The sequence below is a fragment of the Nelumbo lutea genome, chromosome 6 (assembly GCF_056320005.1).
Source record: "Nelumbo lutea isolate HS-2025 chromosome 6, American lotus-T2T, whole genome shotgun sequence".
In the NCBI taxonomy this organism is placed as follows: Eukaryota; Viridiplantae; Streptophyta; class Magnoliopsida; order Proteales; family Nelumbonaceae; genus Nelumbo; species Nelumbo lutea.
In genome coordinates this window covers 20,204,749-20,231,020 of record NC_142689.1, presented here as the reverse complement: position 1 = coordinate 20,231,020, position 26,272 = coordinate 20,204,749, and the positions used below count along the sequence as shown (strand labels likewise).

At 37.3% G+C, this 26,272-nt stretch overlaps 2 protein-coding genes across 5 annotated transcripts; both read right to left on the bottom strand.

The window, feature by feature from the left end:
• Window positions 1-247: 247 nt before the first annotated feature.
• On the bottom strand, window positions 248-12,640 carry LOC148847796 (uncharacterized). Of its 3 annotated transcripts, XM_088951585.1 has the most exons (8): window positions 11,667-12,640; window positions 9,265-9,504; window positions 7,415-7,504; window positions 3,277-3,426; window positions 2,101-2,225; window positions 1,390-1,519; window positions 545-699; window positions 248-427 (listed from the first exon to the last, which is right to left on the bottom strand). In XM_088951585.1, exons 1-7 carry the CDS (start codon window positions 12,219-12,221, stop codon window positions 574-576), a joined length of 1,416 nt encoding a protein of 471 aa, XP_088807711.1. In that variant the 5' UTR covers window positions 12,222-12,640; the 3' UTR covers window positions 248-427; window positions 545-573. The 3 variants fall into 3 exon arrangements, with proteins under 3 accessions (XP_088807711.1, XP_088807710.1, XP_088807712.1); XM_088951584.1 differs by having other exon boundaries at window positions 248-699; XM_088951586.1 differs by lacking the exon at window positions 7,415-7,504 and having other exon boundaries at window positions 248-699; window positions 11,667-12,622.
• Window positions 12,641-16,353: 3,713 nt separating this feature from the next.
• LOC148847795 (uncharacterized) lies at window positions 16,354-24,575 on the bottom strand. 2 transcript variants are annotated; one of them, XM_088951153.1, is made up of 3 exons: window positions 23,343-24,575; window positions 17,238-17,355; window positions 16,354-17,135 (listed from the first exon to the last, which is right to left on the bottom strand). In XM_088951153.1, exons 1-3 carry the CDS (start codon window positions 24,242-24,244, stop codon window positions 16,932-16,934), a joined length of 1,224 nt encoding a protein of 407 aa, XP_088807279.1. In that variant the 5' UTR covers window positions 24,245-24,575; the 3' UTR covers window positions 16,354-16,931. The 2 variants fall into 2 exon arrangements, with proteins under 2 accessions (XP_088807279.1, XP_088807280.1); XM_088951154.1 differs by having other exon boundaries at window positions 16,354-17,003; window positions 23,343-24,509.
• Between the last annotated feature and the right edge of the window lie 1,697 nt (window positions 24,576-26,272).

Here is a 26,272-nt window from a genome sequence, read left to right as displayed (position 1 = left end):
AAACCAGATGAATTTAGACAATATTCTTTTATTATTTAGTTATTTTTTCCACTAAAACAAAGCAATAAGTCATTCAGTTGAGCAACAACTTCAGCCGTTATCAAATGGCCCCTAACCACATACTGCGCTTATATTCATCTATCTGCCCCCTTACACCAGGGTGGGGGTTCCCCCCGGCTTGTATAGCCCCGTGAAATAAATAATTAAAAAAAAAAAAAAAACTTCCCTCCAGGGCTCCCACCCCCCAGAAAAATAATAATAAATAAATATATAAAAGTCTGAAAGGTAATAATAAATCAGAATACAATCAATCATTCACAGACACCCTCTGCATTCGTTCTTTCATGCTCAATAAAGTAACATCTGTAGTGGATAAAATAAATACAACAATTCTTGTACAATGTGCTGTTAACCGGTTCCCAAAACACTACAAGAAATATGCACATTAGTAAGTTAAACAAATGAAAAGTAAGAGCAAAAATATATGTCCATGTCGCAGCGAGTATATTCACATGTTGCACGGCAGTCGAGCTTGACTACTTACATTTGTATGCACAGCATATGGTAGAACGATCAAAATTCTATACCACTATTCACCTGAATAGAGAATGATGGCCTGCCAACGTTGCTGAGAGGGGTTTCAACCCTAAAAACTACACCTGAGCTTCCAACATCCCCGTTCCACCTAGACCTGCCAAGCTATGTTTCACAGGGAAAGAAAACATTTCAGATACATTTGAAAGAGAAAAATTAACTAGATAAGAAAATGTAGGGAGGTAAAAGAAAAAAAATTTCATTCCTTCGAATTAGCTAAACAAAGTAACGGGAGAATATATGGTGTATGTAAATAGTCATCAATGAGTATCTTAAGTATAAACACAGATAACAGAATGGATTTATCAGCTTTCTGCTAATGATGGAACATAGGGTAGCTTGCCCTCATAATTCATATAATGACCTTCTCCGAGATCTACTATATAAATCAATTAGTTTAATTCCCTTCTTCAAAATTATAATTAGAAGGAAAAAAATGAGCATATTGCTATCATAATTGATCCTGAAAGTTGGACAAAAAATGTAGTGCCTGAAAAACAGTAGTATACAGTGGCAAAAAAGATCACATAATTTATGAATCACTCAAAGTCGGAACGGTATTGCCACCACATTTTCTTAGTATCTCATTAAAGATCATACCACGATGATGATCAAGATGAGTAAAGATCAGACCATTATTTTAAGAAACAAAATCATCGAGTGGCTTTTTCAACTGATTGCCTTCAAGTTGAGCTGTGTGTGTGTTTATATATTAATTTTTTCTTTTTTGGGGGGGGGAGAGGGGGAGCAAGAGAGAGCACAAAATTTCCACAGTATTAAACGTTGATTACTTACAGATAGTGAAGCAAATGCAGAAGGATTAGTTGTACAAGTACAGCCATAAATCAGACTGAGTTTGTCCTTCAAAGAATGAATGACCTCCGCATGTAACCCAGGATTGCTTCCGCCAAAAGTTGGGCATATGCTGAAGAGTTGTTTAAAGAAATAACTAAATAAATAATAAAGGAAAATTCATAATTAACATAAACGGAAAAATCAAGTGAACACCCAATATAGATAGGACAGATGCAAACAATAGTAATTCAACACGGTAAAGCACCAATAAATGTTGAAAGGAGTAATCATAGGTTTGTCAACAAGGTGGTGCTGCCACTTTCTCATTGCAACAAGAGCCTGTTTCACATGGATTGCTTTTCCCGAAAGTTGTGTTCTAACTCTCAGTTGACCTGCTCTAGCAGGAAAATACATATCATCATGCAGGAAGCAAGATGAATATTTGGAAATCAAGAGCCTACTGTGGGCAGCAAAACACTATAACCTCTAAAGGAGCACAGATTATCATTAAAAAAACTTAAAACAGAACCAAACACTCATACAGGAAAAAATGGAAATTGAGTTTGAACATACTGGTAAAAGATTAGGACATTGCAAATCAGTACTTCAACCAAAACTTGTGTTAGATATCTCATAAACAAAAGCCATAGGAAGAATGCAATTAGACAAACTAATAGAAGATAATCCAAATAAAAAGCATCTACAGCCTACCTGAATTGGATAGTAGGCCTTATCATGAGACCAGATCTCTGCCAAGCTAAGTCTTGTGAAAGGCCCAGCGAAAAGGATTTATCGGGCCATTGCACCATTGGAGTAATGCATGTTCCCCACTTATTCTGCAAGAAAAAATCAAGATTGATATTCACTTCCATTAGAAAAGCAACTCTAGGAATAATCATGATAACACAGTTCATTCAAATCCACTATGCATACGATGTCATCATGTTCCACGACGTTAATTGGTCAGAAGAATCACCATGAAAAAAAAAGGGTTTCTAGCAGATAAAGGCAACTTTTTGCCTTTAATATTAAAAAGAGATAATAATTTTATATAAAAACTAAAATAGGGTAAAATTTTTAAAAAAATATCAAGAAAGGGCACTGCTTGTCTTCCTCCTCTCGCTCTGTATTCGTGGGAGGTTAAGGTCGCCGGCGACAACTATGCCCGTGGACGAAACAACGCAAACCCAAAACAGGACAGTCGGTGTAGTTACATAGTATCGCTCCCTCACTTATCAAAAACCAACAACAGCAGTGACATTCGTCTCTGAGAAGTGAGAACTCAGAAGCAGAGCTCTACGGCCATGGCGGACGAGAAAACGGAAACCCGAAACAACACCAGGCTGGCCATACTGGAGCTCGCCAACATGATCAGCGTTCTGATGTCCCTCAACACCATCGTCTGCCTCAAGGTCCCCGACGCCATCTGGCAAGGTAGTTCCAATGTCCCTCTCTCTGCCTCTGAGATCTTAGCATGTGTCCTCCCAACCAGCGATCAAGAAAACCTCCAGCGCATCCTTCGAATGCTCACCAGCTACGACATCTTCTTGGAGAACATTGCCAACGACTCCTTGGAGATAATGCAGAAGGCCATGTCGGGGGTATCCATGCCGTTCATGCCATTCATGAAGGCAATATTGGAGGGCTACGATGGGTTCAAAGGGGTGGAGCACAGGAATGTTAGGAACATTCGCATGAATAGAGAGGAGGAGGAAGACGAATAGCAGTGCCCTTTCTTGATATTTTTTCAAACAATTCACCCTATTTTAGTTTTATTATATAAAAATGTTACTTTTTATTGATATCAAGGGCAAAAAGTTGCCCTTATCTGCAAGAAACCCAAAAAAAAAGCAAGACACAACCAAAGGAAAAGGTTTATCTTGTTACCTTGCAAGAATAGCTAAATTTAATTTCTCCTGGATATTGACCCTGAGCTTGAAGCAAGCCACCAAAAACAGGTAGAAAAGCACTCGAAGTTAGCCCCTCACCAGCCACATAGGTAAACTGTCCATTTGGAAATTGTAGATCCATGAACGACTGAAAAAGAAGGTAAAGTTAGATGGCTCACCCCAAATGCCCCGCAGGCTAAGAGGAATCTTGCAGTAATAATGGCATTGCTTTCAGAAACAGACTGATTTAAATAGTAATCATTAGGAACCAGTTGTCTAACCACCACAGTAACAGATATTCATGGGGACAAGTTAAATAAACACAGAGGATAACTATCATCTCTGTCCCAGCAAAAATGAGGTCCTAAAACACTTGGAAGGCACATAAGAAGATAGAAGCTACAGACTACAGGAACAAAACATATCAATATGAAATGGGAGTTTATCCAAATAATTTAAGACACGATGATTAACCCAAAATACAGGGGAAAATAATTTTATTCATAGCTCCAAAGGATAGAAGCAATCCATATTTCTGCATTCCTTCTCTTGCTAGCAAATTTCTCATAACCTGTAGAAAATAAATAAATAATTTATCTCCAAAAAGGCCAACACACTAACTCTATCACAACCATCCTAGGTTCTTGTCTAATCCACTCCTCCTAAGACACCAGACAGCCAGAACCAGCACTGGGTATGCCCTTTTACTCCCATGTTCAAAGATGCTCATGCAGACAACTTTTGTGTCAAGTAGTCAGAAAATACTAGTGAACACATTGCATGTATGAAAAACAGACTATCTGTGTGTGCTTGTGTATACTCCATATGAAAAAAAAATGTTTGATTCTCATTAAAAAATATATTTTCCAGATGAATAAGCTCTCTGCTCAAGCATACTGCAAGATAAAGAGGGGCTATTTTATATAAGAAAAAGATATAAAGAAATATAGGATTATACAAATGTTCAGAAAGTAGAAATCTTATAGTGGACTATCATCTCTGTCCCAGCAAAAATAATTTAAGACACGATGATTAACCCAAAATACAGGGGAAAATAATTTTATTCATAGCTCCAAAGGATAGAAGCAATCCATATTTCTGCATTCCTTCTCTTGCTAGCAAATTTCTCATAACCTGTAGAAAATAAATAAATAATTTATCTCCAAAAAGGCCAACACACTAACTCTATCACAACCATCCTAGGTTCTTGTCTAATCCACCCCTCCTAAGACACCAGACAGCCAGAACCAGCACTGGGTATGCCCTTTTACTCCCATGTTCAAAGATGCTCATGCAGACAACTTTTGTGTCAAGTAGTCAGAAAATACTAGTGAACACATTGCATGTATGAAAAACAGACTATCTGTGTGTGCTTGTGTATACTCCATATGAAAAAAAAAATGTTTGATTCTCATTAAAAAATATATTTTCCAGATGAATAAGCTCTCTGCTCAAGCATACTGCAAGATAAAGAGGGGCTATTTTATATAAGAAAAAGATATAAAGAAATATAGGGTTATACAAATGTTCAGAAAGTAGAAATCTTATAGTGGACTAGCTCCAAGGTTCAAAGAATGCCTACACCAAACAACTTTTGCAAATGAGTCCACATCCTAACAAGCACATCCACATATATGAGAAAGCAAAACATCATGATCCTCCAGATCAATCAGATAGAGAGGACTATGGGGGAATATCATGCAAACTAGACTCCAAAGCCATATGCATTAGGAACCCATTGCTGGTTCTGCATTGCAAGACTGTGTAAGCAAAGGTATAATCAGATATTTGAAAGAAAAGGGAATCCCTTAAGGCTTAAGGGCAATGTCTTTTCCATTTTAGATCAACAATATTGGCATTGGAGTTCTTAAAAGCATGACCTTTGGCAACCTAAGGAAAAACTTGAATGAGGTACTTCCTCATTCATCCTAGATATACTCCTGTCCCTTGCCTAATAAATAGAGCAATAGCACTACAAGGTGAGGTTACAATATGGTAGATCTACCAGTAACCCCAGTCCAATGGGACTTGGAGGATTTCTTTTTATCTTTTTTTGATAATTAAGGTGATGCTTATTGTATTAACTAAGTAATACAAAGACTAAAAAATAGATTTTTTTTGGAAAAGGTAAAGTAATATTTATTGATAAGGAATTACACACAGGAAGCTGAGATCAGACCCGGAACAGGCTGACTGATCAAATCAGCAAATACACTAACCATCAAGAAATAGAAAAAATACATCTGACACATTACAATTTCTAAAATCTGCAGCCACAGAACCAAGATATCAGCTTGCCCATTGACTTCTGAATTAACTCTTCCGGTCTTAGAAACTTGTTGCTGAAAATCCTTCTATTCCTCTCGGTCCAGATGGACCAAATTACAGCAACTGGAACCATCTTCCAGTCAGTCTTCTTTTTCTTGCTCAAACCCATAAGCTGCCAGCAACACAACAGCTCTTTAACCGACCTCAGCATCACCCAACAAACCTTCAAAGAGCTGAGGAAATGGTTCCACAACTGAGCAGAATACGGACAATGGATACACAAATGATCAGTAGATTCAGCACTGCTCCCGCATAGACTGCAAGACAAGTCTGAAACCTGAATTCCCCTTCTCACTAGGTTCTCCTTAGAAAGAAATTTATTAAGAGCCATAGTCCAAACTAGGAAGCTGGCTTTTGTTGGGCTGTTGGGATTCCACACTTGCCGATCTGGGAAATCAGGAACACCCCTCCTACCAAGATTAGCAGCCAAAGATTTAACAGAAAACACCCCATCAGAGTTCCACTTCCAATGCCACTTATCCTCTGAACTGTAATCCAACTCTTGGTTTTGAAGACAGGTCAATAGATTCACAACCTCTTCCACCTCCCAATCAAAAAGATTCCTTCGAAATGAGGGAGTCCAAAGAACTGAACCAACAGAAATACTGTAACACTCTGCAACTGAGGCCCCTTGATCCGAAGCACACTGGAAGAGGAGGCGGAAGGACTCAGCAAGAGGTTCATCTGAGCACCAAGGGTCCTTCCAGAATTTGGTCCTGTTACTATTACCAACCCTAACTGAGACCCCCTTGGCAGCTGAAAAGTTCTTCATTATCCCTTTCCATAGAGAATTACCCCAGTTGGGAGGAGGGTCCCTAGTTCTCCAATTGCCCCAATTCACACCATATTTGCTGGCAATGAGAGATCTCCACCATGCATCATTTTCTACAGCAAATCTCCAAATCCACTTACAGAGGAGAGCAGAATTAAACGATTTCAGCTTCCTTATACCTAACCCCCCTTCAATTTTGGGGAGACAAACTTGCTCCCAGCTCACCAAGTGCACTTTTTTCTCCTCCCCCCAGCCTCTCCTAAGAAAACTCCTCTAAAGCTTTTCAATCTGATTTGCAACCTTGTTAGGAAAAAGTAGGGAAAGGAAAGGAAAGGTAGGGAAACCCATACAAGGTTTGTAAAGGTTTCCCTACCTTTCCCTTTCTTTGCCTACTTTTTCCTTTAAACCAGAAATGGCCTTAAGGTAAAGGTTTTCTGTTGGGACTCCAAAAGAAGAGGAAAAACTGGTTTATCTTCCCTCATGTGTTACTTTTGCTACTTCGGTGCAGGAACATTTTTATCTCCTTGGCTGGAAGGAATTGAGTGGTAGTAAAAGAGGTCTTAGACTTGTTTGACACAAGTTGGACGAGATGGACTACCCGGAGACAAAAGATACTATGGCAATGTCTATGGGGGGCCGTGCTATGGAGACTAAGGAGTTGATTGGACCTTTTTTTATAATGTAAGGGTCATATTATATACAAACCATATTACTGAAATTAAAGGAACAGGAAAATCCCTACTTTGCATCTAAGTTTCATTCCAGTGTAACATCAGTGTCCAAGTTTAAAGAAATTAAAATTCCTGGCACATACCTTGAAATGGCCTCACCTTTTTCATTCTTTTAGAATTTTTGCAGCCAATCATCAAGACACTAGAGAATGTATAGTTATATATTGACATGCTACCTATGTCTGTGATATCAACAACATTTACTACCAAAAATACATATTGAATATTACACACTGAATATTACCAACATATTAACTTTTCTGTGTCCCAAGATCTAAAATTCTAAACACAAGTTCTGAGCTTACACAAGTCAATGGACTGAGACAAATCATTGACATCACCAGCCACCTACTATGCTTTGACCAAACAGCTGGACAGAGAGAATGCATTCCATTCTGACAAATACCAAACAATGTATCAATATGAATCAAGAAAAAGAAAATTGATGCAAGAGATTGTCCATATCCAAATCAGAACTTGGGAAACCATTGAAATGCCAAATAGGCAGGAACCAAATCATTGGGAGATAGAAAAGTTGTAATATTTTGTCCTAAGTTTTTGTCTAAAAACTTGGGATGGTGATCTTTTTTAAATAATGCAAGTGGATATAGTAGAGTTGTAATCTTTTTCATTGAGAGACCCTCTCCCTCTTTTAATTCAATAAAATATACATTTGTCTTCAAAAAAAGAAATACCAAATATGCAGGAATATCCCTGCAATTCACTCTTAATACTGTACAATTTTAAGATAACAGTCCGTGCATGTTTTTGAGAAAAGGTAAGTTTCATTAAAGTCCATGTAAAGGTGATAATAGTCCATGTAAGTTGCAACTTAAAATATGTGAATGCTGAAGACACAGAGAGGGATAATAGTCCATGTGAACCAATATTGTAAGCTCGATACAAAATGTCATAACCATTAAGACATGTGAAAAAAAATGCCCAATGCAACAAGGTACATTTACTTGTGCATCCACAGTTTTATATCAGCCTATGGGCTTTAATGGTGTGTTGTTTGATCCCAATGGTTCCACTAGTTGTTTGGCCTTCGAATGACATGGTTGTTTCTCTTGTTTTTCTTTTTCTTTCTTTTTTAAGTTTGGTTGTTCCTCTTGCTTCTCTGTTCATAAAGCACTCTTTCCATTATCTAGCCCCCTGGTGTGTTTACAGCTAAAAAAAATCTGGCTTGGCCCAACACCCCCAACATAAGAATATTTAGGAGTATCACACCTAAAAAATTGAGATACTTCAGCACTGATGAATACTTGAGAGATTGGTTCTAAGTGGATTCTTTATCTAATAAAGCTATGATCTCAAGTCAAGAATTGTCCACCACCCCAAGAGGAATATTATTAATCTGAATCTCGATTGCTGCTCCACAAGAAGTCAATACCCCTTCAAGAGTGGAGGTGCTTTTAGAAACCATGTGGGAGATGTTCTTCAGGCATATTTTGGTCCTATAGATAGTGGAGATTTCATATGAGCTGAACATCTCAACGTATTTTAACTGTTTCAAAGTTGATGCAGCGGGGTAGAAGTGGAGGAGGATTTGTATTTTGCAATTTGTAATTTAGTGCTTTATCTTACTGATTAAAAAAGGTGCTTCATCTCTTTAGAGAGCCGATTTTTGTCATCAAAGACGAACACTTTGTTCAATTAGGAGTAAAGATCAGCCAAGACTCTTGCTGATTCACCAGCCAGGAAAGGTGTAAACTGGGCAGGGTTGTATTGGTCATCAGACCTAAAATTGGGTCAGTTCTCTTGTATTTTTTCACTTGGGGGTGCAAAGCTGGTTCCAGTCTATTGCTCCTTCCTTACTCCTTAGTGAGAGCCTTTAACATTGATGTGTTGTATCTTTCTCATCAAGGCTCTTCTATCCCATTACTTATAGAGAGAAAAAAATTATAAGATCAAAACCATTTTATGGGAAATGAAAATCACAAAATAGCACATCAACATTGATAAGTGCATAGGCAATTATATTGGTAGGGGGTAAAACATGTGATCATTGGAAAAGAATGTAGGACCAGTCATCAACAAGGTTATCTGCAAAAAAAAAAAAACTTATGAACTTAATGCTCTCATTATAACAGCAACAGTGCAATGGGTAACCAACTCCAAGTTGGTTGATATGAAAAAAGAGAAATGACCTTACCTTCCGATCATAACCATACCAAAGAAAGTGTTGCTTTGACAGATGAACTGGCAACAGAAGTGTTCTATCACGAACAAAAAGGACCGGTCCAAGCTGAACAAGGAAAAGTGGGGAATTCTCATTTCCTGAAGTCGACCCCCCATGTGATGCCTCTACTCTCCACAAGTCCCCTCTTGAAACTAAAGAACTTTCAACATCATGTGTTCTACTGTTGTATGTTGATGTAATATTAATGATCCCCTGCATTTAGACAAAAATGCAACAGTTCTTGAAAACTCTTATCAAATACCATAATCATATAGAAAATAGTTTTTCAAATAAATTACTACTAAAAGAAATCTAAGTTCCAGACTTGATAGATCATTAAATGTAAACTTTTACCAAAAATGTTTCCTAAGAGAACATCATATATCATGCACCCAAGAGTAAAGGTGAAGAAAACGATAAAAAGAAACAATGAGAGTGAAGAAGTGCAAATAAAGTACAAAGAAAATAGAAAGGCAAATAGAAGGATGAAAATTATTCCACATCATATTGATGACAACAAAAAAGAAGAAAGATGTGACAATGCCACCTGATGAACAACTGCCAACTGAACATCATAGGCTTGAGGTACAACTTACTCCACTATCAGTTTATCTAAGTCTTACAGGAGATTTACAGTAGCCTAAAAGCAAGAAGCAAATCTAAAGCACAAGGATCAAAGTGAGGTGTGTGCCTGAACAAAGTAAGGCACCACTTTTGAAAAAGAAATAAAAGAAAACTTAGTATAAAAGAATACACAAATCTATTTTCTGAAAGAAATAAAATATTAAAAAAAAAAACAGTCTATTAGCTCAATTGGTTTAGAGTATTATGATATAACATCTGTACATCTGTACTATATTTCCTTTCATGCAATAAAAATAAAAGTTACTGGTCAGAGAAAAAAGAAGGTTGTATTGGGCTGTCTTTTTCTCTTTGCTTTTATGTGAGAGATTGCACCATATTGTGTTATTAACACAATGCTTTTAGCCTTGTACATTCAAGTCTTACATAGGATAAACCATTTAAACTCTAAGCATCATAAATATACATTACAAATATACGATATAATATAGTATATTATTATTCAACATCAATTTAAGGTTAATTCATCAAAATATAGCAACAAGCTATGTGACTCACACTAGGGTTCAGGCAAGGTGCACCTCACAAAATGAGCCTTTCCTGTGACTTGTGCATAGCCACACCACCTAAATACTGGAAGTATATCACATATTACTATCATCTCATCACATCCCTTGATAACTTTATTCTTTAACATATACATTGCATAACATCACTAATATCCTACCCCTTATTTACTTTCCCTAACCTTTTAAAGCAAACAGCTACAGTTTGACCATATTAAACTTTTTTTTTGAAGAATGGTAAAGGAAATTTTATTAATCCAACTGCAAAGCCAATACAGTACAACAAGCTGCTTGGGATGAGAAGGCACAATTACTCACCAAACAATTGGTTACTAAACAATTGATCATTAGACATCATTGAACAATGGGCATTCAAACAGGCTCTTGAATAGGTTCAATGATCACATCAATTATGATTCTGGGATTCTGGTACTAATCAAGGAGTTATGGGTTCCCCTATTCCTAGATCTAATTCATGGAGTACATTCCCAATTTCTTCTCTCTTTCATTGAGATGTGGTACAAGCTTCATAAAATTACGAGGCTCCAATTGCAGATGAAGGACAAAATTGTCTGGACTGCTACATCTAAGGGGGAATTCAAACTGTCGGAAAATTGGCATGGGATGTTTTAGAAGAATAGATCCTAAAGGTGGATAACAATCAGCTTGTTTCATTTATCCATCAAGTGATCAAATTTGCACACGGCTTCAAGGTTAAGCAACACCTTAAGAACTTTCCAACTCAAGACTTGCTTTAAAAGCTAAAGTTCATACAACTTTGTATTTTGTTGATCGGCAACAGAAACAAGGCATTCATTAATTAAGAAAAAATAAGTACAACAAGAGGTTGTGTGGTTACAATTCAGGTAGAAAATGTGAGCATAGCCCTTGCTACCTTACCCCAACATCATATTTTACATTTGTGTCCAAAACAATTGTTGTCTAGTAAGACCCTGTTTTGCTAACCCATTGGCCAGATTGTTGGCTGGCAGTCTATCAAACTTCCCTGTAGTCATTTCTACCAAATAAAGAGGGAAATGCAAAGACATTTCCAAATGCAATTTTTCCAAGTAGATTTCGCTATTTCCGCTACTCAATTCTAATCACAGAATAATACTTAAATGGTAACCATATAATCAAGAGTTTCAAGACCGTAATATTTTTTCTATATCAGTGAAATTTCTTGTTAAATGATCAAACAAAAAACCTTGATTAGTAAAACATTACCTGAGGTTTTCCAAAATGTTGAGCAGATTTTGGATTAAAGGTAAAACTCTCTTCATCCATTAATTTATCGCTAGTAGAGTTGTTTTCTGCAAATCCGTATTCCCTAAATTGCTCTGCCAGTGATTCAAAATCCTCCCGCCTATCCACCACCATATCCCCTCTTCGAATCTCCGCATCTACCCTAAGAGGCGCCACCTCAATCTCATCTTGCCGAAATGGCACAGGCAATCTACGGAAGAACTGCTGAACGACTCCATTCAAGCAAGCCCCGAACTCTGCCCCAGCTTGGCCCAACCTATTCCCAATATCAAAGATTGTAGAAACCCCATTGATCCCAGAATTATCCGTAGCTAGGCCAAACTCCCTTTTTCCGAAGCTCTGGTTCGGGAATTCAACATCAAAGAGCTTCGGCTTCTGGGGAGTTGGCCATGAGAAAGAGGACTGGTTTATGTGAGAGTGAAGCAATCCAGTAAACCCCTGTGCAAGCCGATCCGCCAAATCTTGCCCATGCCGTTGCACTTCCTCCCATGCTTCAAACGATATCTGTACTGACATTCGGTAGCAATTGTGGACTTTGTCCTCTCAAAACGTATTCAATCAGGACGAAAATTTAAACAAGAAAAAAAAAATGAAAACTTTCTACGAATTCAAAAGACTATCTAGTGTTTGCTGTCGGGGGTAAAAGTAGTTGCAGGAAACGAACATGGCAAGCAAAGAGTGAAATTCAGGTTTAAGTATCAGAAGAACCTCGAAACAGTTACAGAGGAGGAGAAGAAGAAGAAGAAGAAGAGCTGGAAAAATATAGGGTTCTGGTAGCGCCTTAATTCTCCGGAATTAGATAGAGGCTGATGATGTTCGTGAATTTGGAGACCGCGTGCGTCACCGAAACCAATCCGTTCGAGAACGATGAATGGGATGAGGGGGATGTATTTCAAAAGGCGCGGGGTGCGTATGGCGCATCCATACATATCAGCTCTTGACTCTTGAAGTACGCGCGTTACTCGGTCGGGTCGATTATTAATCGGTTTATAAACCCAAAGTCAAACCAATTATTTTACCGGAATAATTGGGTTTGATCCGATTAGAGCCGATTGTAATATAATAAAATAACTGTATTTAGCCAATATTGTTTTACATAATTCATATGAAATTATAAAATACTTATTCGGTCAATGGTTAGACCCGAACCATTGACCGGCTATAATTTTTTTTCTTCTTACGGTTTCGAGAGATTTGTATTGATTTGTCATCCAATCAAATTTATCACCATAAAGACAGAGAGAGAGAAAAGCGTTTGATGGTTTTTTGGGGGGGAGTAAAGCGATGGATGAATCAATATTTAGGGTTGATATCAAAGTGAGAGCAGCTTCTTGGGAAAAATGGTGCCATGTGGAGCTTGTAAAATCAATCAATTTGTGAATATATATATAGGCGCACACAGCCACGACCAATAGCATGCACGCATGCAGCTGAGGGTGGTGCTCAGGCCTGACCCAATGAGGATGCCTGCAGAATAGGGGTCGGTGCGCGACACAAAGCCAATGGCACGGAGGCCTCGGATGGCAGTGCTCCTCGAGGCCAGATTGCATCCTGATTGTCCAAGCCCACCTACCACCAGGTGGCCTCAAGGGGGCAATTCTCTAAGGTAGACATCTAAATTCTGGATTACTAAAAGCTTTACAGTTTCTTATGTGATTTCGTCTGAGCACTCCTTATTCAGGGCCTTGTCCACTTCCTACTATACCCCCCCTCCCCCGCACTAGTTTAACTGTTGAAGTCTATGCCTTTGGTTAGCACCCAGGGCCTCTAATGTCTTCTCTCTCCTCGCAGGTTTGGCCTATCAGCCCAGGGCCTTGAGTTTGGTTATGTTTGGTTTAAAGGAAAAAGAAGGGAAACATAGGAAACCTATACAAATTCCTTATCTTTCCCTTCCTTTCCTTACTTTTTTTCCTTCAAACCAAACATAGCCTTAAGGGTAGTGTTAAGTTAGTGCTTGAACTTTTAAAATGTGTCATTGCAAGTTAGTACATAAACTTTAAAATGTGTCACTACAACACATAAGCTTTCAAAAACTGTCAATTTGGTCCCAACCATTAATCAACACTAATGTACAAGTGAAATGACACAAATACCCCTAATGGTCTATAGAAGAGAGAAAATAATTTTTTAAAACATTGAAATTACGCCTTTTAAACCTTTATTGATTTAGATCTAAAACCTCTGTTAACAATACCAGATGTCCTACTCAAAGTTGCAGCGTTCGCTGTCGACGACTTCATCTTGGAAATCATTACAGAAGAGAAATCCCAATGTGTTCAGATGTTGTCGGAGAGAAATTACCCGTTTTAAACCGAACTCGGATTTCCTGCACTCGATTTCATGTGTGCGGAGGTGCATTTCCAATCAAACTGGGGACACATCAAGAGTTCACACAGTATCCTGGCACAAATGTTTAAGCCATTCAAACGTTCAGTTTGCTAGTTTTTCAAACTTAGAAAATAAAAGAATTGTAAAAACTAAAAGAAAAAAAGTAAAAAAGGGAAATTTTAACAGTGTTGCCTCTCTTTGCTTATTCCAATATATTTGACATCGATGCTGCAGATACAGTACTATTTTCTCGTAATATTTAGAGTTCATTTTGCCTCTTATAGGACGCTTTTTTTTTCCTTCAGCCAAGGTACCTATCAGTACCAACTGAGCATCAATTGGAAAAGGATGTAAGCATTCAAGGGGCATAATTGAACCCAAATCACAAATATATTGGAAAAACCTCAGCTGTCCATGCTCAATAGCCTGCGCTGTCAAGACTCCTTGATGACACGTTGATCCACCCAATAATGTATCCAGAACCAACTGTTACAGAAGCGTCGGATAGCCCAGGCTGCCTGAATTTGAACAGCCAAAATTTTTCTCCAAATATTCAAGGATATATAATCAACCCACCATTCCTTATATCTTTTATTAATTTATTTAGTTTAGCACGCAATACATCTTAAATGGAGACACACTTCAAGAATTCAAGTGATGATTAAATTTGGCAACTTCCCTCTTACTCCAAGCTTTGGGCTTTTGAGTCATAACTATAAAGTTTGGAAATCACAAAATAACAATACTTGTGTTTAGTACAATTATTGTTTTTACTTGCACATTTTGGGTTGATCAATACAAATGAAAAATACATATGTTGTAAAAATATTAAATACATTTGTCACCAATTTGTATTGAGCAACCCAAAAGTTTCAGGTAAAACAGCAATGGTACAAACACAACCAACGCTTTAAAGATCTTGTAATTCCAGTTTTTTAGAAGTCATATATTCCTCCTTTTTGCCTCCACTGTCTTGTTAGACTTGTTAGATTCTTCCTTGGTCTTCAACCTTAATGCTTCTTTTGCCATCTCTAGAGCTAGCTTTGACAAGGTTCTCAAGGCAAGCATCAACATCTCCTGCAAGTGTTTTAGGCATTAAATTCTCTACAACATCAGCAGGGTCATTTTGTCTTCCTACATCAACTGACCAATTTGCGCATCAACATGGGTGGGTATGGGTTAGGTTGGGTTGCAACTTGCAACCCATGTAGATATTATAGATTGTGGGTTACAAATGGATGTAGTAGGTTTTTGGTTGATGGATTGGCCTTCAACACGCATCCAATCCAATTCAACCCATCCATTTGCCACCCCTTCATCTAAGGACATGGGATCTCCTCCCCACAAAAAAACTCTACATGTACCTTGAAAGCACTAACATCAACCCAGGAATATCTACAGTAGATTGGATGCCAGTGCTTTCAGGGTACATGCAGAGTTCTGTGACGAAACCCGGGTTCTTATCCAAGGGAGTATTCTACAACATGAATGCCTTTTGTTTTTATTTGTTTTTTAAATTGTCACAAAAATAATAATAAAATTACAAAAACACAATCTTGAACTGCCTTCTTTGTTCTGAAAAGCAAAAAACAAGTTGGTTTTTGTTTCAAAAAACAATTCATGATTTTGAAACCATCAAATGGTTTTTAAAACAAAAACAAATACAGATATTAGATGCTAAATGATTTATGAGAAATGATATAAATAACAAGAGAGCATGCTCTTCAAACCAGGAAAAAACAAGTAGGGTTCTTTGGGACCCCAATCATGTTGCCACGTGGCAGATTGCTGTTTAGATTTCTAAAAATGACCTACAGCCAGACATTTTATCTAATAATAATTGAAGATTTGCAAATTGTGTTAGTTCATCACGCTATTTTATAAGGGGGAAAAAAAAACAAAAGCATAGTCACAATGTTTTAAAGGCTAGAAAAGCCAGGCTATCATTCACTTTCGCATCTTTCACTGAAATAGTGTCACGGTTTATTTAACTATCATCTTGGATAGGATTTAGATACTCTAATAACTTTCCTCTTCGTCATGATTCCTGAAGTCTGGTTTAATAGTTTTGAAGATAGTGAAGTGGTTGAATAGTCAAAACCATCTGGCCAGATCAGAGCCAGAGTTTGGGCCATATGGCCTCAAATGGTGGACCATGGAGGCATGGGTTTGTGGTGTCTTCTGAAATGGCAACGAAAGGAAGAGAAACTATGAAGGCGATGTCCATCAAAGGGATTTCAGTTGAAAGGGGGCGGGAGTTCATCATGAAATATTGTATCCAGAAAAGCAAACAACAACAGTTTACCATGTCCCACATCACTTGAGTAGAGAATCATGACCTCCATTAATTGTCACAATATTAGCATTACAGAAAGCATTTTAAACAGCATATGCAATCCATAAGCAATATGCCACTAGTATTGACATTTGGCAATTTAAAAAAGTTAAGAAAAGACAAGATTGAATTATATTATCTTGATGTTCCAGAAACTAAACACCCCTGTAGAAAACAATTTAGCAGGTTGATGGGAAGTTCCTCAAGCAAAGAAAATATCTGTAACGCACATGAGGTATCTTCCTTTTGACTGGCATGATGATTATACCCAAGATGATTTAAAAAAATAGAAATACACGGTCAGCCATCACAACTTTACCTTGAAATTCAGTTGTGTTGAAAATGCAGCTTTGTGTTATGCCATTAATGAGAAAACCAGAGACAGTTATTTCTCCACACTTTCTTCAGCATTTAAATATTATCAGACAATGATGACAAGAAAACCAAGGGTTCTCCTGCTGAATGTGAGTGAGACAGGAACAGCCAAACAAGCAACCTGAGTGCACAAGAGGGCCTCATATAACCAGAATTCGAAGTTCATAGACCTCTTGACCTCCATGGTATTATTGGTTGAGATTGATCACCTCATTAAGCAATCTTCTGATTGAAGTTTTTGTTTCTCTGGACACTTCTAGCTGTGGGTGAACCAAATCCAAGGAATATTCAGTGAGAATTTTCATCACATCTGCCGAATTCAAATTATCCACTTTCAATATTTTTCTATTTGCAAAATTGCATGAACTTTTCAGTTTGCAAGAACCACATACCTGAAAGAAGACATGACATACAGAAGGATAAAACCAAAGGATTGAATTCTCAAAAGCATGACTCAAACTTAAATGGAAGCAGTTTAATTGTGAACTACTTACCATATCTTCATAAATGCCAAAGAAAGTACGCAATCTTTTAGCTGCAAATACAGTATTCCTCGCAAGGGAAGGGCAACCAAATAGGGCAACTGTTTTTAAGTCACCAACTGACAAGCATCTGCAGAAGCAAATTTCCAGATTTCAAATGTCACACTATATAAACAAGTTACAACAAGCTAGACACTAAATGACAAGGTAATGAAAATAAAGCACCAGGTATCAATTGCAGTGTAAATTGTGCCAAAAATTTATATCCAAATTGAATATACCGACAAAATTGTTTTCAGTTTTCCCTGTTTTTTCATGCATACGAGACACAGACACATATGCAAGAGAATATCACTACCACCACCATCAATAGCAACCACAAATAAAAAGTGGTTGGACCCTATTTATTACTATATTTTAGTAAAGCTACTAAAGGCAAATTTCTATAAGCATTATCACTATTTACAAATTATAACAGGTTATCAGAATTCAGAAGGAAGATTATTTGCAGTTCATCATGATATAAGTATAACAAATAATATGCTTTTTCTGTCCTTTGTAATAGAGTGCATGATATGTCATGCACTGCAAATCTCTACAATTAAAATCTCTTACATATTAGACAAGTAAAAAACACAATAAGGAATCTGCATCCCCTACCACTAAGCCCACAAGGTTTTAGTTCTATGGCCGCAGATCTGAGGATATTACAACCATCCAACATGTATTGACATTGCAGTGGGAGTGTGGCAGTGTGCTCTGCTAGAAGTGGTGGCCTTTTAGTTCAACAACTGGTGGTGCTCAACCCAGTTACAGCAGCAACAGATGATCTTTCAGTTAACCCAGTTCACAGAAGGGATAGTTTGATGGTCCCCACAATAAGTTGGACCAGTTGAACCAGAATTTAATTCAATGTCATTAACTAGACAATATATATTGTCAAACTTTTAGTTAACCAAAATACCCCTATTTTTTAATTTGGCCCCTCTCTAATTATGAGGGTAGAAATGTAATTTGAACCACTACTTTTCACCTCATTCAATTCCCTCTCATTAAGACCAATGTTTTTCTAAACTGACCCAAAAGCAAAACCATTCTTCCAACCTAGTGGTGAGTAAGCAATTCAACCATCGGAGTCAAATGGGTCAAGCCATGATGTCATAGTTACATAATAAAACTTTTAAAATAGAAATAAATACAAAAATAAAAATAAAAGAAATTATAGAAAAAAGTGGGTACATCTCTAACATTTTATATTGATCATATAAAAGAAAAATAAGTGTGATAAACAATAAGTGTTTTTACTGTCTCAAAAATGAAATTGTTCTCCTATTCGGTGGTGGGTCAACAGTTCAAACTTCAAACTTTATAGGTCAAATGTGTCAAACCTTGATGTCAGAATTATATAATAAAAACTCAAAAAAAGAAACAAATACAAAAGTTCACTAATATTTTATATTAATCATAATAAAGAAAAATAAATGTGACAAAAAAGAACTGTTTTTATTGATGACAGAAATGAAATACAAAATTTGAAACCAACTGTGGGGTGTTAATGATTTAACCTTTTAGGTCAAATGTGCCAACCCTTGATATTATAATTAAATAATAAAAAATAAAATAAGAAGATAAAAACACAAAAAAAATATGAAAAATACAGATATTTTGTAGAAAACATTTGGCCAAATCTCTAATGTTATATATTCATCATATAAAATAAAATTTTTAAAAGTTAAAAAAAAATTGTACAAAAATTTGGGCATATCTCTAATATTTTATATTAATCATATTAAAGAAAAATAAAAATAAATGTTATAAAAAATAACTGTTTTATTGATAATGAAATGGAATAAAAAATTTAGAACTAACCCAAAAGTGAAATTGTTTTCCTGTTTGGGAGTAAGGTTAATAGTTCAACCTTTTTCTTTTGATAAGTAAAGTAAAATTTCATTAAAAAACAATAGTACAATCTCATGGGTGAATACCCAGAAACTCCCAACTTACTCCCCAGATCCTCCTTATTGATTTGCCTAAACTCTAGGAGAACCAAGACCCAGTCTACCACAAATGAATCAACCCTTGATGTCATATTTAATAATAAAAATTAAAAAATACAAAATATACATAAATTTTGTAGAAAACATTTGGGCACATCTCTAATATTTTATATTAATCATATTAAAGAAAAATAAGTGTCATAAAGAAGAACCAGTTTTATTGATGATGCAGATAAAATACCAAATTTAAAACTGACCCAAAAATGGAATTGTTTTCCTATTTGGTGGTGGGTCAATAGTTTAACCTTTTTGTTAGAGAATAAAAACCTATTCAGGGACTTCACCTAACAACTTAAGCTTTTAACTTTTATTCAGTGATTTAAAAGGTGTGTCTGAGGCGCAAGGCATATTTTGGGGTATACGCGTCGTCTAGGTCCTAGGTGCACCCCTTTCAAAAGGCGCACGCCTGGTGTGCCTGGGCGTACACCTGATGCGCTTTGCGCCTCAGCCCAAGCATGCGCCTTTTTAAAATTTTGTGCTTTTTGCTTTTTTTTTTTAATCTAACAAACCCCCGACCACACCCCTCAAGACAAGCCTAAACAAGTCTATATTAGGGTCTGAAATTCTTAGAACCCCCCATTTGCTAATGTTGTTCAGTTGTTCATTCATTCATTGCAATAAAATATCTTCTTAAAAGGCAATGAAAGTTATAAAATCATTATTTTTTATGTGAAAAATAAGAATTTAGAACCTAATATAGACTTGTTCAGGCTTGCCTCGAAGGACATGGTACAAGGGCGACTCATAGAATCAAGAATGCAATATGTTTTACATCACATTAGCTACTTGAAGCAATGCAATTAAGGAAAAAAAAAAAGAGATTGTGGGTTTTACATGCTTAAAAATGCTTTATATGTTTGCTTTTATTTTTAAATTTTCACTTGAATACGCTTTACATGTTATGTTTATGTATTTTAATTTTAGATAACAGGTTTTTTAAAACATTTATTTTAAATTTTGTTTATATTTTTTTATTAACATTATGTTTAATACTTTTTTTATTTTTTGGCATTTTCTTAAATTTCTGACTTTTTTGATATTTTGGCTTTCTTTTTTTGTAATTTTGCGCCCTGCTTAAAAAGGTGTGTGCCTCACCTTGCACCTCAAGCACAAATTGGCCCTTGCGCTTTTAAAATACTGCTTTTATTGTAGTAATTCAGGTGTACTATGGGTCATTTCAATGATTGGTTATTCCCAGGAATTTCGTATGCCAAGTATAAAAGTGGCCTCGTAGGTGGACTAAAGGTCTTCAATTTTCCAACTTTTGCAATGACAAGAAAACATAATATTCAGTTTATATCAGTGTTTTAAAAGGCATAGGAAGCATTGATATCTTTGAGGTGTATGCCTCATACACCTTTTTCCTGAGACATGCTAAAGGCATACACCTCATGTGCTTCACACACACCTCATACAAGAAGACAGAAAAAAAAAAAAAAGAAAGCAAAAAGAAAGGAGAGGAAAAGAAAGTGAAGGGAAAAAAGAAAGAAAGAAAGAAAGAGAAGAAAAAAAGAGAAAAGAAAGAAAAGAAAAGCGAAGGGAAGGAGGCTCACACCTTCTTCTTCCTACTTCTTCCTCCTCATCCCCCTCCTCTTAAGGAAGCTTATGCCTCTTATGTTCTTAACTATGCCTCATGCCTCTAGGTAGTGGAATGCCGTGCATCACGCCTCTGCATTTTAAAACATTGGTTTATAGTGGGGGTGGGTATATGCAAATGTTCTAAAATTCTATACTTGATCCTTTTGTATGGAGGGTCTGCCCCAAATCATACTTTTTAGTACATTTAATACAAGCATATCAGAAAAATGGACAAAATTCAACCTTTGGTTTGTTAGTACCTTGAAGTTTTAATAAGTTTAGAATTTTTTATTAATATGAAAGAAGGAATAGTAGGAAAAATGATCAGTAGGGTACATATAAATTGAGAGAAAGTAGACTAACATGGTTCAATCACATGCATAGAAGACCATCTACAGCACCCATGAGAAGAAACAATCTATTACAAGTTGAAGGGGCTAGAAGGGCTAGGGGCAGACAAAAAGGGCATGGGTTGTAGTAAGAAATGATTTAAGCACTCATAATGCATATGGCACTAAACAGATTGGAATGACAAAACAGGATTCATATAGCTGACCCGACATAGTTGGGTCAATGATTGGTTGATGATGATAAAGTCATGATAAATTTTAGATTTTATATACTGTGTTGCTTATAGATAGGGTGATAGGCTACTCATAGTCTAAGGTTGTATTTAAATTGTGCGGGTAGGAAAGAAATCAAATTTTGCTCCATCGAATTCGAGAGAAATCAAATGACTTCCTTTCCATCTAGGAAATTCAGAATCCACTAAAACATGGTAACTTAATGGTTAAGGCTTAATATCTACTAATTTCTTAATTCTGCTCCGCTATAGAATAGGATAATGATACAAGAAAATGTGGGGTTCCCATCTAATACAGTGTGGTGCAAGGAAATACCTTACAAGGTAGGATTTCTCGTATGGGCCACTTACTTAGATAAGATTCTCACTAAAGACAACCTGTTGAAATTGATACGTTTTTTATAAAAGACAACCTTTTGAAGAGAGGAGTTTTGATTGACTCCTCATATTGTACCCTGTGTATTGAAAGGGTGGAATAAATGAACCATTTACTGATTCATTGCAGGTTCATCTATGAATCTAGAGCAAAATTTTCAGATGTTTTGCTCTTAGAGGTTGCTGTCCTGATTTGCTGGAAATATTCTTGAAGGGCTGGAATTTGCAAGGGCTGAGTAGGAAAGGAAAGGTCATTTGGCAAATGACTCTTCAGATTGTGTTTTTGGGTAGTGTGGCAGGAGAGAATTGCGAGGGTGTCCTGGGTGACTAGGCATCCCACTATCACCTAGAACCGCCAAGGTACCTTAACAACTATGGTGCTACTTAACAACTCCTGACCCATTATGTGGCAACCTAACTTGCACACTTTTAGTTATACAAGGAAAAAGACAAAACAAAGAAAGATATTGAAATTAAGAGCTTCATAGAGCATAGTCACGATGTCATTCTCACTACACCATGCATGGTCCCAGTCCCATCATAATTGATCATTCATTCTAGGCCAATTCATGTTAAATAATAGTAAATACTGTGAAAGGTCAAAGTGCTCAATTCATCCAACCCACCCAATTCGTACTGCTATGTGACCATTCATTCCTTGTTTTCTAGACTCCTAGGCATGAATGAATATATATCAAGAACTTGGGTTAATATTACCATCAATCAAGAACAACACCAATGTTGCCTCAATTACGATTGCTACTACCTACTAACTTCCCCATACCTCTTTCTACTTCCTCTCTGGCATCTGATATTCTGAACAATATCCTAGAAATAATATTACTTATTTTGTCAGAACTCATGGTTTCATACAAGATCATTCGTAATGTTATTCTTCACATGGTTAGTTTTCTTAGACATCTAATGATTGAGTCTCATAGAACAAGTTCAAGATTCCATAATGGTATCATCATAAGTAAGAAATAAATTGCCATTATGGCAGTAATAAATTTTAGCTAAACATGAACTTGCCCTTAGTATTTTCAGAAATATTAGAAAGTTAAACTCAAATGAAAGTTTTAACCAAGAATGAAAGATAAGAATATAAATCAATTGAACCATTTAAGTGCTGCTTTTCTCCATATTGTAATCTAGAACAAATCCTATATACATAAGTTTCTAAAAGTTATATCACATGATTTCAAATTATCCAACTTCCAGTGAAGAATTAAGAGCGCTTATCAAATTAAAAAAAAAGGAGAATTTGAAGACAAAGGATTTGTAATGCTTAAAACGGTCTTTTCTAAGAAGTCACTAATGCTTAAAACAGAAAGAGGATTTGTAATCCTATGTACATAAGTTTATATCATATGATTTCAAATTACCCAACTTTCCAGTGAAGAATTAAGAGCGCCTATCAAATTGAAAAAAAAAAAAAAAAAAAAAAGGAGAAATTGAAGACAGAGGATTTGTAATGTTTAAAACAGTCTCACTAAGCAGCCACTAATGGGAAAAGGAACTTACCTAGCGATTTCTTGATGGTTCCCACCGAACATTTTAGCTGCAGACACTAAGAAACTGCGGGAATAACTACTGGAGAAACAACTGAGATCTAATTTCTTTTCCGGCAAGAAATTTGCCTTATTTAGGTACCCTTCCTCGTACAAACGACCCACCAGTAAAACCATATCGGGCGAAAGCTCTTTCTGAGGAGGCTTAACTTGTTGTGAAAGCTCTTTCCGAGGAGGTCTGGCTTCTGATGAAAGTTCCTTGTTGGGATGTCTCTTGACCTCGGCAGTTTCCAAATGTATAGATGTTCTGTCATTTGCAAAAAGAGAATACAAGCTCCTGGCTTTATTTTGATCATTTGGGGGCGGGCCTATTTCTTTCTTTGGCGATTTCTTCTTCTTCGCTTTCTCCTTCGAACTCCTTTTGAGACTCCTCACCTCATTCTCCAATTTCCGTAATTTCTTCTTCAATTCTTCGATTTCCTTCAACTCTGAACCATCAGAGAATTCGTCGTCCTCCAATTCCTCCGCCTCCGAAGAATCGCGTTCTTTGGGATTTTCACTTAACCCGACAGCCTCTTTGAAGAAAACATCGAGGGGTTTTTTCTCCTTCTCTAGTTTCGTCACGCATTCAATCTTTCTCCGAATGCTTTCGGACTTCTTAGTCGATTCATCGCTCTCTGAATCAGTCGATTCTGTTTCGGAGCGTTCTTCGACGTGGGCAGAAGCTGAAATAGTTCTCCGAGTGATTGAACTAAACTTGAATGATTTAAAACAAGGACAAGATTTCCGAAAATCTGACAAGCTGGAATGAGCGGTGGAGGATGTATATAGAGGTTTTCTAACTAACGTTGATGTGCTTTGCGGTCTGAGATGCCTATAGAGGTGAAAGGAGCGAAGGGTTCTGTACGAAGCCATACTTGAATGTGTACAGAGGGTTTTTGGAGGATGAGAACAATACTGGCTGTAGAGGCAACCATGAGACTACAGAGTAAGCATTAATGGAGAACCATTAGGGTTGGAGGGACTCCGGAGCTGCTAGAAATAACATGTGCATGTCTAACACTGGGTGGGACTGTCAAGTGTAAACCGTTGAGAACATAAATATTAAATAGAGCTTCAGAGATCGCATGAGCCCCTTTCCCCCGTGCTTTTATGCAATTCTGCAATTGTAGATGGGTCAAGACTCCAGACCAGCTGACACTTGACGGGCCGGGTTTTGTCTCTTTTGAAAATGTACAGGAAAATCAGGACCAAGAAGCCTGATTTGTACAGATACATTAAGGAAAATTTTTCGATAGGTTTCCTGTAATTTAGGCCGAGTGTCAATTTAGTATTCGAATTTTAAAATGCGATACTATCCGAACTTTTATTTTGCTATGATTTATTATTTATTACTTGAGTTAACTCACCGTTAAGTGTGATGGGAAAAGACACAAATATTCTTTAAATATCATTTAATTTTCTTTATTAACCATCTATTAATAAAACACAACGATCCAAACTTCCAAAACATAAGAATTCAAATATAAGAAAGCAGAAGAACAAGATGAAGCAGAAGCTTTGTTGCTCTCTGATTTACCGATTATGGAAATCAAGAGAGAGAAGCATTAAGTGAGGAAATTAAAACTATCGTTGCCATTGTTCATGTCTTTGAAACGAAGTTGCATTGAAAAAGTTGTTCATGGTTGATGAAGGAAAATTTGGCCCGACCTCACAGTTACGCAACACGTGGCAAAGGCAACAACTCGGCACAAAAGCACGCCTAAGACGCGAGCACCAAGGGGAGAAACCAGCGGTCCGAACTCCCTACTAGGAGCCCGAACTCCCCCTTCAGCCCCAAGTCAGACAGTAACCCGAACTGGCCTGCCTTATAGTAGTTTGGGACACACCTCGACGAACTGGCCTGCCTTGTAGCAGTTCGGGACACCTCGCCGAACTGGCCTGCCTTATAGCAGTTCGGGACACACCTCACCGAACTGCCTTGTCTTATAGCAATACAGGACATTTCTCCGAACTCAAGACTTGGCTTCGCTCTCCACTCCACCGCATCGCCCTCAAGACACCAAAACCAAACAAATCGTACCATGCCTGACACCGAGGAAGTCCATACCTAAGCATGACGCACCTGACCGACTTGGGATCTGATGCTTGATGGCTGCACTCCAAACGGCCACCTGCCACCGCCTCCTGACACCGCCATCTCCAGTTACAGAGACGGTTCCGACAAAAAACAGTGACGATTCTGTCCTAGCAGAAAGGACGACGCCCGAACTGACAGAAGCAAGGGTAATCATACCCGACCTGACAAGGGCTTCGGAGCGAGTGCGCGAAGTGGTTATAAAAGGCCCTCTACCCCCAACAACAAGGTATGTGAACTTTACGCCATTTGGTCTATACTTTGCCTTTGAGAGTACTAACTTGAGCTTCGGAGTTATCTCATCGGGTTCCCCCGGAGTTTCCTCATCTTTTCCGTTTCAGGCTCCCCGTCGCTCCAGTCAGAGGCGAAATCGTTGACAGCTAAGACCGGCCGGATTGCGCTCCATCAATGGTGTTTGAGCACCAGGGAGAGCAGATTGTAGGAATAGAATGTGACTAGAGCACCTATAGTCACGCAAAACACTCGGGCAACCCATCCCAGCAAACGCAAACACAAATGGTAAACTCAAAAGTGTTGGAGCTACAATCGACGTTGTTGGCATGGTTTTCAAAACCGGACCAGACCGGACGGTTGGATTGGAAAAACTAGGAACCGGTCACCTAATTGGTTCTGTTTTCCTCCAAAACCGCTTTTTCTCCAAAACCGTTGATTTTGATCAGCAAACCATTGAATCGGCCAATTAACCATTCGAACGGTTTTGACTATTTTCTAATTTTTTAAATTTTTTTATTTTTTTTGTCAGAATGGGCCGGTCGTTCGGGTCGAATTGTCAGACCATTCAAACC

What these genes read in the sequence shown, in the direction of transcription:
- LOC148847796 (XM_088951584.1), bottom strand. Translation starts at nt 12,221, where the DNA reads ATGTCAGTACAGATATCGTTTGAAGCATGGGAGGAAGTGCAACGGCAT. An exon ending in AACATTTTGGAAAACCTCAG is followed by an intron (nt 9,505 to 11,666) that starts GTAATGTTTTAC and finishes GTCTAAATGCAG; the next exon opens with GGGATCATTAATATTACATC. An exon ending in CTGCATTTGCTTCACTATCT is followed by an intron (nt 700 to 1,389) that starts GTAAGTAATCAA and finishes TGTGAAACATAG; the next exon opens with CTTGGCAGGTCTAGGTGGAA.
- LOC148847795 (XM_088951153.1), bottom strand. Translation starts at nt 24,244, where the DNA reads ATGGCTTCGTACAGAACCCTTCGCTCCTTTCACCTCTATAGGCATCTC. An exon ending in AACCATCAAGAAATCGCTAG is followed by an intron (nt 17,356 to 23,342) that starts GTAAGTTCCTTT and finishes TTGCTTCTGCAG; the next exon opens with ATGCTTGTCAGTTGGTGACT. An exon ending in TTGGCATTTATGAAGATATG is followed by an intron (nt 17,136 to 17,237) that starts GTAAGTAGTTCA and finishes GTCTTCTTTCAG; the next exon opens with GTATGTGGTTCTTGCAAACT.